Below are 14,809 nucleotides of genomic sequence, written 5' to 3'. Positions count from 1 at the left end.
CAAATATGCTGATGCCTGTCAGGGAACCCACTGTCCTGAAGGGAAAGAGGTCTTGTTATTGACCCACAAGTTAACAAAGCATATCTACACACACACACACAGAGAAACAAAATACAACTTAACAGAAAATCCTCTTCAAAAACCCTAGTTGAGTGAAGATACTCAATTCTGACCAAACCACCTTTTCAACCAAATTTCTAGGTGATCAGCATGTTTTCTGGGCAAATTGTTTTAAATAAAAAGCCCAGGGGCCTTCCTGTAATAAAAGTGAAATTTGTTCAGCCGTGTCCTACTCTTTGCGACCCCATGGACTGTAGCCCACCAGGCTACTCTGTCCATGAGATTCTCCAGGCCAGAATACTGGAGTGGGTAGCCTTTCCCTTCTCCAGGGCATCTTCCTGACCCAGGGATTGAACCCAGGACTCCTGCATTGCAGGCAGATTCTTAACCATCTGAGCCACCTGTAATGAGTCACCTTTAAATAAACAGCCCTAATCTACTTTCTTGTATATTTATCTGGTATCAAGCAACTACCTTGTTTTTTTCTACCTTGTCTGCCAGACAAAGGGGTTCTGTGAACAGACCCTCAGAAGCCTCCAGAATTCTCATCTTTTCTCATGAGACCTTAATCGCTGAGGTTTGGGTTGCGCTTACAATACAATGAATGGGCCACGGCGTGCCTGTTTGGGCTCACGGATGACCTGTGGGCGGAGTCAAGGCTCGTGTGTGCTGGGTGCTGCTGACACATGTGTACCTGGGCGTGCTCCTGGCTGGGCACCGCGCTCAGACCCGTCGCTGCCATGTATGTGCTGCCGATGGTCTTGATCTTTTCAACGCCACTGAACTTCGGCTTGGAGAGCAGCTGGGGAGCAATGAGAACCATACAGTTACTCAGTTGGGTGCTGACCCATGGCCAAGCACTTCAGAGGCATTCTCAAATTCTAGTTATCAGTCCTGGGAACAGGACACTACTTATTCACCCTTTGACCCTGGGCATCTTGGGGAAAGCATCACTTCATCAATTTCACAAAGTATGTGTCCTTGGAAGGAAACACAGTATAATAATTTACTTCCAGTTAGCACAAATTATTTTTCAGAATTTCCTAGTGAAGAATGCAGGATAACCTGATCATGTGAGTGATAATGGCTTCATTATATTTTCAGATTTTCCTCAAATACATTTCCCCACTCTGTGTTTGAAGGGCCTACATACCAAATGATTCAGAGTGTGAGGTCTTCCCTGAATGGTGAGGGTAATTTATGACTACTTATAGTGCTGGGGCTGGAGAAGGGCATGGCAATTCACTCTTGCCTGGAGAACCCCATGGACAGAGCCTGGGGACAACAGTCCACGGGACTGAAAAGAGTCACGACTGAAGGGACTCAGCACAGCACAGCACACAACACGCAGGGCCAGGGATTGGCTTTTGCCCTCCGAAAACGGAGTGGAGGGAATGAAGACCTAGAATGGGCCCTCCTATCAGCTCTGATCCTAATTTTTTTTGGTCCCAGCTTCTGGCACCAATAATCAGTTTCTTACTGGGCTCCTCCCCATCCACTATATTAAGCCTTAGGGTGAGAATGGAAGAAAGGTAAAAATAAGTGGTAGGAAAGAGAAAGACTGGATGGAGAGAGCAAATGACGGAAACTCTGGAAGGTTCTGTATCTGCTCAGCAGGACAATGGCAGGGACAGAAGGCTGGGAACACTTTCTAGAACCTTCCTTTGTACTCCTGCTTTCAGATGGGGTTTCATGTCAGAGAATCTGAGATAGGTGAGCAAATCTCTTTATCACATCTCTATGAGCCAATCAAACCTCCTAGGACACTAATGCTGAAGAATATTTATTTTACAGAGGAGCAGCTGGAGGAAATATGCCCCTATGTCTCCACTAGGGACCCAGCACAACAGTGGAAGCCTCTAGTTGTCATTACTTCACCACGAATCCTGGGTCAACCTCATGGTAACAACAGTGGTAGTAGAGAAACGCACAGGTCCCTAAGACATTTAGATGTTTGGCATAAAACCTTCCTATTACATCATTCATCACTGTATTTCAAAGTCCCATTAATCATGATGAACCTATGTTCACCGCTGTCAATTTTTCCTATATTTGCATGATATTATTAAAAATGGTGTAGCATCCATATCTTTCACATCAGGGGTCTGTTTGTTCTTACTAGAAAACAAATCACGTTGTTCCCTTGGTAGGTAGAAAATTGAAAAATGACATCTGTTTCAAAATCTAAGGCATATACTTTGTCCTTTCTAAAATATATTGTACTGCATTCATATTGCTTTTTCAATAATAAAGTAGGCCATCCCTGCACACTTCAAGCTGATATCTGACAGAGACCTTGGAGTCTGTACAGAAAGACATGCCAATAATCCACTATGATAAATATATTCATTATCTTTTTTATGTATAAAGATACGGGCAAGTATTTTCCTTGGAGTTCAGGCCTTTCAAGAAAATTTATGGGCACACTAGAAAGGTATTTTATTGAACAGATTTTGGTAGTTGCTCCTAGCAATCATATCAGCTTTACAAATAGTATGTGTTTGCCTCACCAATATTAGTCAGTAACCTAAATAGAGCAAAAAGATTAATGCCAACCACCAGCAATTTTGCCAAAGGATGAGTTTTCAGATATGCCATGATACTGGACTAACTTCGAATGTGCCAGTCCACAGGAATGTCAGCGTGTGGGGCTGGGGTCACCTCTGCCCATCAAGGGTATCTCTTTTTTTTTCTTTTTATTTTGTATTGGGACTCAGGTTTGATCCCTGGGTCAGGAAGATCCCCTGGAGGAGGCGTGGCATCCCACTCCAGTATTCTTGCCTGGAGAATCCCATGGACACAGGAGCCTGGGTGCTATAGTCCACAGGGTCGCTAAGAGCCAGACACGACTGAAGCGACTTAGCATGCATTTTGTATGGGAGTACAGACGATTAACAATGTTGTGATAGTTTCAGGTGGACAGCAAAGGGACTCAACCACACATGTATATACATGTATCCATTCACCCACCCCAGGTCCCCTCCCATCCAGGCTGAAGGGTAACTCTTAAGTACCTACATCATCAAAGTCGGCAATGATCTCATTCAGGAGCCGAAGGCATTCCAGGCCCTCCTTGTTCACGTCTGATTCTGTATAGAATTCTTTGAAATCAGGAATGGAGGCAAACATGACGCAGACGCAGTCATAGGACTGGTGGTATAACTCCTGCCCAGGAGAAAAGGAGCTGCTGAGCACTAGGAAACTTTATAAGCAAACCTGCTCCCAGTGCAAGCGCTTCTTTACGCTAGGACTGGTAAAGAAATCGCCCAGTGCCCGCTGCACCTGCCCCACCTCGTCCCAGGCCCATTCCATTGAGCACAGCTGAAGGCTTCCAGTGAGCTGGATACAGGCTCAGAATCATCAACACCACATCGCCACTGTCACTACCAGCTAGTATGAGGTGCCCTTCCGTTTACCCCTCTCTGCCATCTCTATCATAGACAATTGCAAGAGACCACAGAAGGGGACGACAGAGGATGAGACAGTTGGATGGCATCACCGACTCAATGGACATGGGTTTGGGTGGACTCCAGGAGTTGGTGATGGACAGGGAGGCCTGGCGTGCTGCAGTTCATGGGGTTGCAAAGAGTTGGACATGACTGAGCGACTTAACTAAACTGAACTGATAGACTTCTTGCTTAGGGAAAAAAAAAATGTTCTCTAAGCAACTAAAGGGAAACAAAATGATTTTCCAAACTACAACACTGTCCTAAAGTGACTTGTTATTGCTACATCCTTTGGATTGGGGGCGTCTTGAATTTTCCTCTTCAGTGTCTCCTGAAAGGAACAGATGATACCCCTTTGTTTTTAAATAGACAGAGGCTCATAGTTCTTCACGCACAGACATGATTAAAATGTCTTGTAAGTACAGTTTCAAGGCGTTGCCATAATTTTCCCAACACACAGTGAAACCTTCAAGTTCAGTGGGGATTTCATAAAGAAAGGGTTGTCACGGGGGCGCAGGAGGTGGTCCTGGGGGGCGAGGATCTGCTCTTCCACTGGTGCTGGCTCCTGGGGACCCTTGGATGGCCTGAAACGGGCAGAAAGGCCAGGCGCCAATGTGGCCACAGTGCATGATGGGAAACACTCCATCAAGAAACATGAGGAGAGGTCTGTTAAACAAGATGGCGGCCCCTGAGCAGAGGGGAGAAAGCTAGCAACTGGCACTTCCTGTTTGCTCGGTAGAGCACGAGAATCCACCCTGCATGACTGTTACCAGTGTATTCTGCTCTCTGGGACACCCAGATGAATCCATTACCAGGGGGTGGGCACTCTGACGGCACTGTAACTCCAAAGTTTGGTGACTTCTCAGAAAAATAATTCCTCCTCCATAGAGGTCTCATAAGGAACATATTGGGGCAATGGTGACCCGTGGCAAGTCACAGCCACTTCCTGGGAAAGCTAGACTTACGTCCCCTTCCTATTTCCAGGGCCTACTATCTTGTAATGCCTTCTGCTACGGTCTCACAATCTGTATAAGATACGTGAAGAACAGAGTCAAGGTTTTCCTTTTCCACTCTGCTCTCAATTTGGTTAAGTTGGCTCTTTGAGCAGACCTGTACTTCCTCTCTCTGAAAGGTTGTTTTTGTGAACATTCATATCCTGGGAAGATAATCTGTGGCATGTGTGATTGTCAGGTTTATGTTGCAGTAACACTGACTAAGCCAGGGTGTCAAGGTAACCCGGGAGAGAAAAGCCCCTGGAAGTCTGTTCTAGTTAAAAATGCCAGTTTCATAAAAGTAGTGTAAGCTCCACAGACTTCCCTGCTCTTTATGAAAAGGGGTACATCAAGGAAGGCAAGGATATATTTTCTGTACCTTGCATTTCCCCGGTGTCTGCTGACATCAGCCAAAGCGACTCTTTGGGGAATGATGACAATGACAAGAATACACACGATAATCGCAAACACTGACTGAATGCCCACTGCATGGCAGGATGTGCACCCCTCTGAACTCTACCAGCATTAACTTGCCCCTGACAACAATCCCAGGGAACCGATATTTTTATTCTCAATCTACAGATGAGGAAACTGAGGCACAAAGCTGTTACATTACTTTCCCAAGGTCACAGTTACCAAGTCTGATGTAGACGTCACTCTTACGAATGTGACACTTTACACGTTACCCTGCATTTCATGATGACCACCAGACTGTGCTGCCTGAATTCGGGGCAGCATGGGGCCTTGAGTCACTTGTAGGTCATGTCACTTTGCCTTTCTTCTCTCCCTTGGGTTCTTTCAGGTGTCTGGGATGGGGGATAAGGAAATGCAAGACTGAACTGACTGGCAGTTCGGAAATAAGGGATTTTAACTGCACTGGTTTGAGGTCTGATAAAATATCTTCAGATTGACACTCTCAAAATTGTCCTCTGAGCTCCTGCCCCAGAAGACCTAGGTTGCTGGAGCTGGAAGGGGTCTGATGGGTCATCTTATTCCATAGTCTTCAATAGGAATGCCTGGGAGAGTCATCAGTGAGACTTTCAAGAAGGTGACACCCGGGCCTCCCCATGACCAACTGAACCTTGCCCCTGGGGCGTGCTTTGAGGATGCACATCTTTTTGTAAAGCTCCACAGGTTATCCTGTTGTTCAGCCTTGATTAAGAATCACAGGACAAATGATGAATTGTTAGTTCAGGAATTGTCGGTTCAGGACACCGAGGCTCCCACTGGCTTAGAAATGAGGACTATTAATCTCTGGAGTCCTGGTCTGGCGCTCCGCAGGCTGTAAGTGCTGTCGGGGACTGGGACTGCAAACTGCTTACGCACCCTCTTTTGACAAATGGGTCACTTGGAGCCTCCGAGGAAATACCAACGGTGAGTGGGGGATCCCTGACTCTCTAGTTCCTGACTCAGGGTTCCCACAGGGCTATTCTTAAGAATTAGGGGAACTTGGCAGATGGGAAGCTTTACAAATTCACTAGAGCTAATGAAACTTGTAGGTTTTAGAACCATACCCTACACTCAAGACAGATTCCTTCAGGTCTTTGGGTTGGGCTTGGAGCCAGATTGGCTGGTGACCTGAGCTTATCGTATCCTTCCAGAGGACCTGGGGTGAGGGTAGGGCAGGTGGAAAGCCCTGGAGGAGATTTTGGAATTCAGGGTCTAGCACAGGTGACCCTTGTCCAGCACACAGCTGCCAAGAAGAACGTTGCTGAGCTTTGGAATCTTGCTGAGCTTAGATGCCATTTCAACATTCACTCAAATGTCACCATTCTGCTGAACAAGCTCAAGTTACAGAAAAACCATCATAAAGCAACTGCACTTCTGTGCCTGCCGTCCTTCACAGTTTATTGAGTGAGATTTAGTTTGTTTGTTTTTTTTTCCTAACTCTGGATGAAAACTTGGGCTAACTCCATGACTCTTCTTGCTATTCTCAGGTAACATGGGTCCTGTCACCAATAATTTAAGTATCCAATACAATGAGAAGTCAGAACTCGGATCCCCCGGGATGTGTGTCTTTCTCCTTCCCCAGTCTGGGCCTCCTGGGGGAGGGTGTCTGCAGAGTGGGAAGAGTGAACAGTTGGCTTATCTTTCTCTGCTCCTCATGTTTCTGCTCTGACTCCTCCCCAGATGGCTAGTCAGGTTTTCCAAAGCACCCAGGGGTGGAGAATGAGGAAAGAAAGAAGTGTCTGCTGGAGAAGGAACATGTCCCATTAACTACATCACAGTTCCTCAAACTAAAAACATGCACTTAAACCTGGTGGCCATTTCTTTGGGTTATTTGGAGACACCCCATCACTTCTCTGATCACGGGACATCCTGCCCAGGTTCCCTTAATGTGGACCACATCCTCCCCTCTTAGTCCTGATTACTCTCTTTGCCCCAGGCTTTCTAGTTATTCTTCTAGCTTCTCTATTGGGACCTAAAAGCAGCTTTTCCCAACAGGATCTAAAATGACCCCACACCAACTGTCTTTCTCTTGCTGGCTCCCTGGAGACATTCAGCACGCTTTGCCCTCCCAACCTCCAGAGTCCCCACCTGCAGCCCTCCAACTCTCTTGGCCCGGTCACTCCCATCAGCCCCGCCTCCCCGCCCCTGCCACACCCACCCATCAGGAACCCACCAGGCATCTGTGCCCCCTAGATGGCGCTGCTGCCCCAGGACCACTCAGAGACACAAGTCTAAGGTACACTTCCTAGGCTGTCACTCAGTTCAGTCACTCAGTCGTGTCCAACTCTTTGTGACCCCATGGATTACAGCACGCCAGGCCTCTCTGTCCATCACCAACTCCCAGAGCTCACTCAAACTCGTGTCCATCGCGTCGGTGATGCCATCCAACCATCTCATCCTCTGTCATCCCCTTCTCTTCCCTCCTTCAATCTTTCCCACCATCAGGGTCTTTTCCAACGAGTCAGTTCTTCGCATCAGGTTGAGTGGTCATTTTGGTCCAGTCGTGAAGAGAGGATCTTTCTCATCCTTTGTGGAGGGCACTCACTTCTCACTACATTCTGCCTCCAATCCTTCCCCCAACCCTGGTGTGCCTGGGAGTGAAGAGTCGAGAGTTGTGCAGCACTCCCTTTGGGATATGAGTCCTCCTGTCTCTTGGTGTCATGGGCTGGTATTCACTTTAGCATCTGTTGTATAGACACACGGGTACGTGCATACACAGCCCTCAAGGGGGCCTGCTGCAGGCCAAGCTTCACACCAGGTATTAGGGACACAGAGATGGACAACAAGAGCCCTTCCCTAAGGAGCTTAGAGTCTAGCTGGAGAGGAGAGGGGAGCAGAGATCAGGAGAGCAAAGTGTGGCTGGTGCAGTGTATGCCCAGGTGTGGAGACGTCTGCTCGGTGCACCCTGGAAGATGGTCAGGACTGCCACAAGCTTGGGCTTCAGAGTCTGGGACCAGCACTCTCGCTTGCTGACTCAAGCCACAGCTGGGAGGAGGTGTTCCCACCTTTCACCTCCCCCAGGTGGCCTGTGTTTTAATGCTCAGCACGCCGGCTCTCCAGCTGTCCACTTGTGTCTGAAGTCTACACGGGAGTCAGGTCATTAGAAAGCACAGGAGCATCTCTCAGCCCCTGTGGTTTTCTAGCCTGACTGCAAGGAGCAGGTGGAGGGAGCTGCCTGGGTGTTGAGACGGGGTAAATAGCTGAGAAGGGGGAGCTCTTTGCCTGCCTGGCGACCTCCTCACCCTCCTCCCTGCACCCACAGCGACATCTGTGTCTTGTTTTTTTAATTAAATTAGATTAAATTAATTTATTTTTGGCTGTGCTGTGTTGTCGCCGCTGCTCGGGCACTGCTCTAGTTGCGGAGAGCAGGGCGCAGTCTCGAGTTGTGCACAGGCTTCTCAGTGCACTGGCTTCTCCTATTGCAGAGAAAAAGCTCTGAGGCTTGCGGCTTCAGTAGCTGTGGTTCCGGGGCTTCCTGTGGGGCCTGCAGTTTGAGCACGGGCTCAGTAGCTGTGGTGTACAGGCTTAGTTGCTCCGAGGCATGTGGGATCCTCCCAGATCGGGGTTCGAACCCGTGTCTCCTGCATTGGAAGCTGGTTATTTTTTAACCACTGAGTCACCAGGGAAGCCCCTGTATCTTGTTTTGGTCAAGCCTCAGCTCTCCCACAGTGAGACTGCTTGGCTCAAAAATCACACACAACCCTGACCACAGGGGACTCGGCGAAGGGGCAACTGAGGAGAAAATGCGGTCTTTTCAACAAGTGACAGGAGCCGGCCAGGACGTCTATTCAAGGGACCTCTCAGCCCCACTCCTGCCACAGCGCAGCAGTCTGGAGCAAAGGCTTTGTAAACCTGTGGGCTCCGTCTGGGCGCACGGAGCTCGGTCCAGACTCTGAGTGGCCTGAGGGTTCAGACCTGGTCAGGACGGTCAGCAGCTGGTGGAGAACCTTGGGATGCCTTACGGGAAACCGGTGCCCTGAGGAAGGGAAAAGAAGAGCCTGCTAGGCTGGACACAGCAGCTCCTGGCACAGACCTGGGGCACAGGTGCAGTGAACAGCCTTAAATCAAAAGCAAAATCTTTTGGGGATTACTGTCATTAAATCATTCTTTACTCTGTACTTCTGAAGGGAGAGGAGTTTTGTCTGCATGTGCATATGGCAGGTGGAGAATCAAAAGGCTCTTTGTTAACACTGGTCTTCAGTTCAGTTCAGTTCAGTTGCTCAGTCATGTCTGACTCTTTGTGACCCCATGGACTGCAGAACGCCAGGCCTCCCTGTCCATCACCAACTCCTGGAGTTTACCCAAACTCATGTCCATTGAGTCGGTGATGCCATCCAACCATCTCCTCCTCTGTCATCCCCGTCTCCTCCTGCCTTCAGTCTTTCCCAGCATTAGGGTCTTTTCAAATGAGTCAGCTCTTCGCATCAGGTGGCCAAAGGATTGGAGTTTCAGCTTCAGCATCAGTCCTTCCAATGAACAGCCAGGACTGCTCTCCTTTAGATTGGACTGGTTGGATCTCCTCACAGTCCAAGGGACTCTCAAGAGTCTCCAACACCACAGTTCAAAAGCACAAATTTTTCGGCACTCTGCTTTCATTAGCTCAACTCTCACATCCACACATGACCACTGGAAAAACCATAGCTTTGACTAGATGGACCTTTGTTGGCAAAGTAACGTCTCTGCTTTTTAATATGCTGTTTAGGTTGGTCATAACTTTCCTTCCAAGGAGTAAGAGTCTTTTAATTTCATGGCTGCAGTCACCATCTGAAGTGATTCTGAAGCCCAAAAAACATGGGTCTTAGCCGAAGTCATAAGTCATGTTTCCAGGGAATGTTCCCGAACACCATGGAGTATTAATATTTATTGTGGAACTGAAAGATATACTCCCACCTTTGTGTGAGTGTGCTAAGTTGCTTCACTTGTGTTGGACTCTGTGTGATGCTGTGGACCATAGCCCGCCAGGCTCCTCTGTCCATGGGATTCTCCAGGCAAGAATACTGGAGTGGGTTGCCATGCCCTCCTCCAGGGGATCTTCCCGACCCTGCGATCAAACCTGCCTCTACTGCACTGGCAGAATTATTTTTGTTTGTTTACCACTGAACCACCTGAGAAGCTCAGACTTGGTCAGGTCTCTGCATCCAGAAGCTGTGAGCGCTCAGCCTGCCCCGAGGAGATGGAGCTAAGGAAGTGATGCTTCTGCATAGGGGCAGAGTGACGATGTTTGTTTTACTGTTCACTCTGGTCCAACCTTGAAAAGCTGTGGGGTAGCTGCCTCCCTGGACAGATCTTGATAAATTCCAGGAGGCAGTGGTTCTCAAGTTTTGTGTTAAGTTTGGGATATTTGCTTGAAAGTTAACTAAGATTGAGTGTTTACTGCATGTCAGACACAGCTCTAAAAGTTTTGCATCAATTACTGCTTTGAAAATTAATTATAGCCTCTGTGAGGATGGAGCCTGAGTCCTACAGCTAAGAAGGGCCAGGCCTGGGACAAGAGCTTTGCTGTCAGTGGCCAAGTGGGACCCTACAGGAGGGGAAAGTGGCCCTGGGGACTGGGAAGGGCATGCATAGCTGGTATCCTGGGTGTTCCTTCATTTGGGAAAGCCCTGCTCTTGGGTTAGGGATTTCGCTGGTTGCAGCATTGGCTATGCTCTGCCTTGCCCAGTTTGGGTCTGGAACCCCCCAGGAATGATCCCGTCCACAGTCTGCATGTTCAATAACCATCAGCACTTCCCCTCAGGGAAGCCTTGGGGGTGGTGTCGCAGTGGGGAAGGGGCAAGAGCGCTATCACACACAGGGGGCATCTATTTGGCCTTGGCACCGAGGACGGGCCAGGAGCCTGGATCATATCCACACTGTTAAACAGCACAGACCCCATCGCTGTTCAGCTGCAGCAGATCCGACAACCTCAGCCTGCTGGCCCGGATCACGAGCTTACGATGAGACCCCCTGGGTCAGGGACGTGGGCTCTTCTGCCCAGGGATGGAGTTGATTGGGGACAGGAAGGGTCATCTGTGTTCCAACGGAAGTCAGGCAGCCAGCCCATCCGTAGTGAAGTCAGAGGACAGGGCAGGAATTTGCTATGCACTCTCAGGAATCTCTTTATAACAACGGTGTTACTGGGTTGGCCACAAAGTTCATTCTGGTTTTTCCATAACACAGGGAAAAACCCAGAAAACAAAGCGCTCCCTTATGAGGTTCATGATTATTGCCGTTGTTCAGTCACCAAGTCGTGTCCAACTCTTCGCGACCTCATGGATTGTAGCCCGCCAGGCATCCCTGTCCTTCACCATCTCGCGGAGTTTGCTCAAATTCGTATGTCCATTGAGTCAGTGATGCCATCCAACCATCTCATCTTCTGTCTCCTCCTTCTCCTCTTGCCCTCAATCTTTCCCAGCATCAGGGTCTTTTCCAGTGATCTTTTCTTGGAAAAGAGATTCACGATGGGAGCTCTCAAATCCTTTAGGCAGGGAGCTAGAGGCTCTCCTCCTCCTTTAGCCTCATTCTGCGTGCTCTTTTCTGCATTCAGCATTCTCCACAAGTATTGTAGCAAAAGAACCTCCTTCATTACCTGTCTGATCTTTAGCCTGACAGGCTTCCCTGTAATTTTTTTTGGCCTCATTGCATTTGGGATCTTAGTCCCCTGATCAGGGATTGAACCCATGCTGCTGGGAGTGGAAACACAGAGTGTTAATCACTGGATGGCCAAGGAATTTTTTAATCCCCAACAGTTACAGCGGCTGCTTAAGTAGCTTCCCACCCCCGCTCCCCCCACCCAGTATTTACCTAACCAACAAAAACTGGCAATAAAATGTGGAAGTCACAGCCCAGGGGTGTTCTGTGTTGTCTAATGAAGTACAGAGACTTTTGCAGCCCCAGATGCACAGTTGGTAAAAAATCCACCTGCCAATGCAGCAGATGAAAGAGATGCAGTTTCGATCCCTGGGTCAGGAAGATCCCCTGGAGAAGGGCATGGTAACCTACCCTAGTATTCTTGCCTGGAGAGTTCCATGGACAGAGGAGCCTGACAGGTTATAGTCCATAGGGTTGCACAGTGTCAGACATGACTGAACACGCACCTTTTGCAGCCCAGGGCTATGAAGAATGAAATCACTTCAAGGACGGTCTCATTGGCCTGATGCCCCTGATTTAAGATTCAACGTGGGTAGCTCTAGCCTCTGGAGCAAAGTCAGGTCAGCAGCTAGACAGAGCAAATTGAATGATGCCTAGGAGAGCAGGGGCTCCTAAGGGAAAACTAGAGACTCCTAACATGTGGTGAGGGAATTCGGAGTTGTCTGTGGCAATGAGAGTTTGTAAAACGTTGACACTGAGATCCTGTTTGTTTTCCTACAGGGCTGCACCTGGTCTGGGTCAGGAGTATGTTTCCTGGATGAAGGAATAAGCTGGGTGCTTGGTGAATGGGTGCAGGCTGTCTGCAGGGAAAATCATTTCAGTGCCTAAGTCAGGTTCATGCACACACAGGCAGAATGTGGACATGGACGGGGCCACCCCCACCCCCACAGGAATTCACCTTCTTGATATGACAAACTAGGCAACCAAGTCCAGAGGTGGTCTCATGAAGTATGCCGATTCCTACTTGGTCCTGGAAAAGTTCCCAAACTTTGGTCGCAGTGAGGTGGCACCTGGTCCAACGTTCAAGCCCACTCTGCAGCCTTCCCCATGGAGCCCACGGGGGTGGTGAAGGCTGTAGATGACTCTGTGTGTGTTCTTAAATTATTAAAATAGTGCCATGATGAGGTAGCTTTGGAGGAAATGTCATCCCCATCCTGGGAGCACCGAGACACACTAGGGACAGAAGGGCCGCTGGCCGGGCACACAGCAGTCATTCAGTCATGTCTGACCCTTTGAAAGCCCATGGGCTGTGGCCCGCCACGCCCAGCACCGGCCTGACCACAGGGCAGGGATAACCTTAGGTACCTGCTGAATTTACAGACTGAACCGACAGCGAGACATATACACAAAGCTCTTATATTGCTAACAAAAACAGATGCTTTCTCCTTAATAGATGCAATGATTTCATTATCTGCGACCCACAAGCAAATGAGTTGCCGAATAACCTACTGAACGCAGAAAACACCAGGAGGAGAAATAGGGAAGTGAATGGGGCCCCTGGACTGGCTGACCACGCCCAGCATACTTCCAGACAGACTAGAGTGATAAGGTCCGGTCCCTCCCCTGCCACGAGGCAAGTTCTCAACGTCAACTTTAATTATTGACAAAGTTTTTTTTTTTTTTTAATAGAAAAACACTGTTCCAAGCCTTCTCACTCTGTGGCTCTGTACATCAGTGTCATCAAGGTTCAGCTTCTCTAACAAGTTCATCCATCCATAGGTTTCTTGATCCCTCATTCCCTTCCAACCCAACATTTCCTAGGAACGCACGTAGTATCTTACACATCTGAACCCTGCCTCTCGTCAGCCCCGCCTCTCCCCTCCATGGCTCCTCCTCTTCCCATGGCCCCGCCTTCCCTCCATGGCTCCTCCTCTTCCCTTCACGGCCCCTCTTCCCCCCTCCATAGCCCCGCCTCTCCTCTCCATGGCCCCGCCTCTCCTCATCAGCCCCGCCTCTTTCCATGGCCCCACCTCTCCCCTCCATGGCCCCACCTCTCCCCTCCATAGCCCCACCTCTCCTCCATGGCCCCACCTATCCTCATCAGCCCCGCCTCTTCCCATAGCCCTACCTCTCCCCTCCATGGCTCCTCCTCTTCCCTTCATGGCCCCGCCTCTCCCCTTCATAGCCCAGCCTCTCCTCTTCATGGCCCCGCCTCTCCATGTCAGCCCCGCCTCTTCCCACCATAGCCCCGCTTCTCCCCTCCATAGCCCCGCCTCTCCTCTCCATGGCCCCGCCTCTCCATATCAGCCCCGCCTCTTCCTACCATAGCCCCGCTTCCCCCCTCCATAGCCCCGCCTCTCCTCTCCATGGCCCCGCCTCCCCTCATCAGCCCCGCCTCTTCCCACCAGCCCCGCCTCTCTGACCTCATTCTTCAGGCTCCGCGCCAGAAAGTGCTCAGCCACGTGCGCGGGAAGCACGTTCTCCAGCAGTACTCGGTTCAGGTTCTCCATGGTTTCTATCTCCTCCCGCTCTTTTTTGAACTTGTTCTTCCATAAGAAGTCTAACCTACAGTAATATTCATTCTGTTACAAGAGGACACAGAGGTAAAGAAACAATAGGCATCTTGTCCTGCCAGAGAGTGGAGGTTTTAAAGAGAAAATAAAAAGAATGAGACAAAATCTAAAAAAGAACGCCCCCAAACAGAATTGTCATCATCCCTACCAAACCCTTTATTTACCCCAATTGTCTCTCATTCACCCTCTAATGCGGATATGCAAAAATGCAAATTTGAGAAGGAACCAGCCTCACAAACACAGAAAAGAGTTATCCCAGAGGCTTGAAAGAAAAAAAAAAAAAGATGACATAAAAGCTTCTTACACAGCTATATTAATACGGTAGCTTGAGTTATTTTTTGAAATGAGGCATCATAGAATATAAATAATGAATAAATGAAAATTGGAAAATACATTAGTAGAGTGCATTTCATGATTTGCATTTAAAAAATAATAGTGTTCATTTGTGGCGGTTTGCCTTTAATCTCTGAAAATCAGTTTTCCTCTACCACAAATGATGTAATTAAGTGTTCATTGAAAAGTAAGTGTTTTTCCATTTGAGGCTGCACTGTACTGAGAGAATGACATATTTAGACAAAAGTTCATTTTGATATCATTTAATTAAGATGGTGCCTGCTGGTAAAAACATATGCGTTCATGCTTATAATGTATTAAAATTCAAGGTTTTAGAAAACCAGCTGTTATTAACATTGTAGAAATAGAGAGGCTCAATTACTGT

The 14,809-nt window shown here is 48.6% G+C and overlaps 1 protein-coding gene across 3 annotated transcripts in view; it reads right to left on the bottom strand.

Annotated features, from left to right (window-relative positions):
* ADCY2 (adenylate cyclase 2) overlaps window positions 1-14,809 on the bottom strand; it is a 441,756-nt gene that overhangs the window by 17,240 nt on the left and 409,707 nt on the right. For 2 of the 3 annotated variants that reach the window (XM_070476467.1, XM_070476470.1), the window contains 3 exons: window positions 13,942-14,100; window positions 3,079-3,225; window positions 755-862 (listed from right to left, as the gene is read on the bottom strand). In XM_070476467.1, coding sequence (XP_070332568.1) covers window positions 755-862; window positions 3,079-3,225; window positions 13,942-14,100 — 414 coding nt within the window. The remainder of the gene's footprint in view (window positions 1-754; window positions 863-3,078; window positions 3,226-13,941; window positions 14,101-14,809) is intronic. The other variant, XM_070476469.1, reaches the window with a different exon arrangement.

This window comes from Odocoileus virginianus, chromosome 14 (genome assembly GCF_023699985.2).
Source record: "Odocoileus virginianus isolate 20LAN1187 ecotype Illinois chromosome 14, Ovbor_1.2, whole genome shotgun sequence".
Taxonomy (NCBI): Eukaryota; Metazoa; Chordata; class Mammalia; order Artiodactyla; family Cervidae; genus Odocoileus; species Odocoileus virginianus.
The sequence above is the reverse complement of the archived record's forward strand: the minus strand, read 5'-3'. Positions and strand labels throughout refer to the sequence as shown.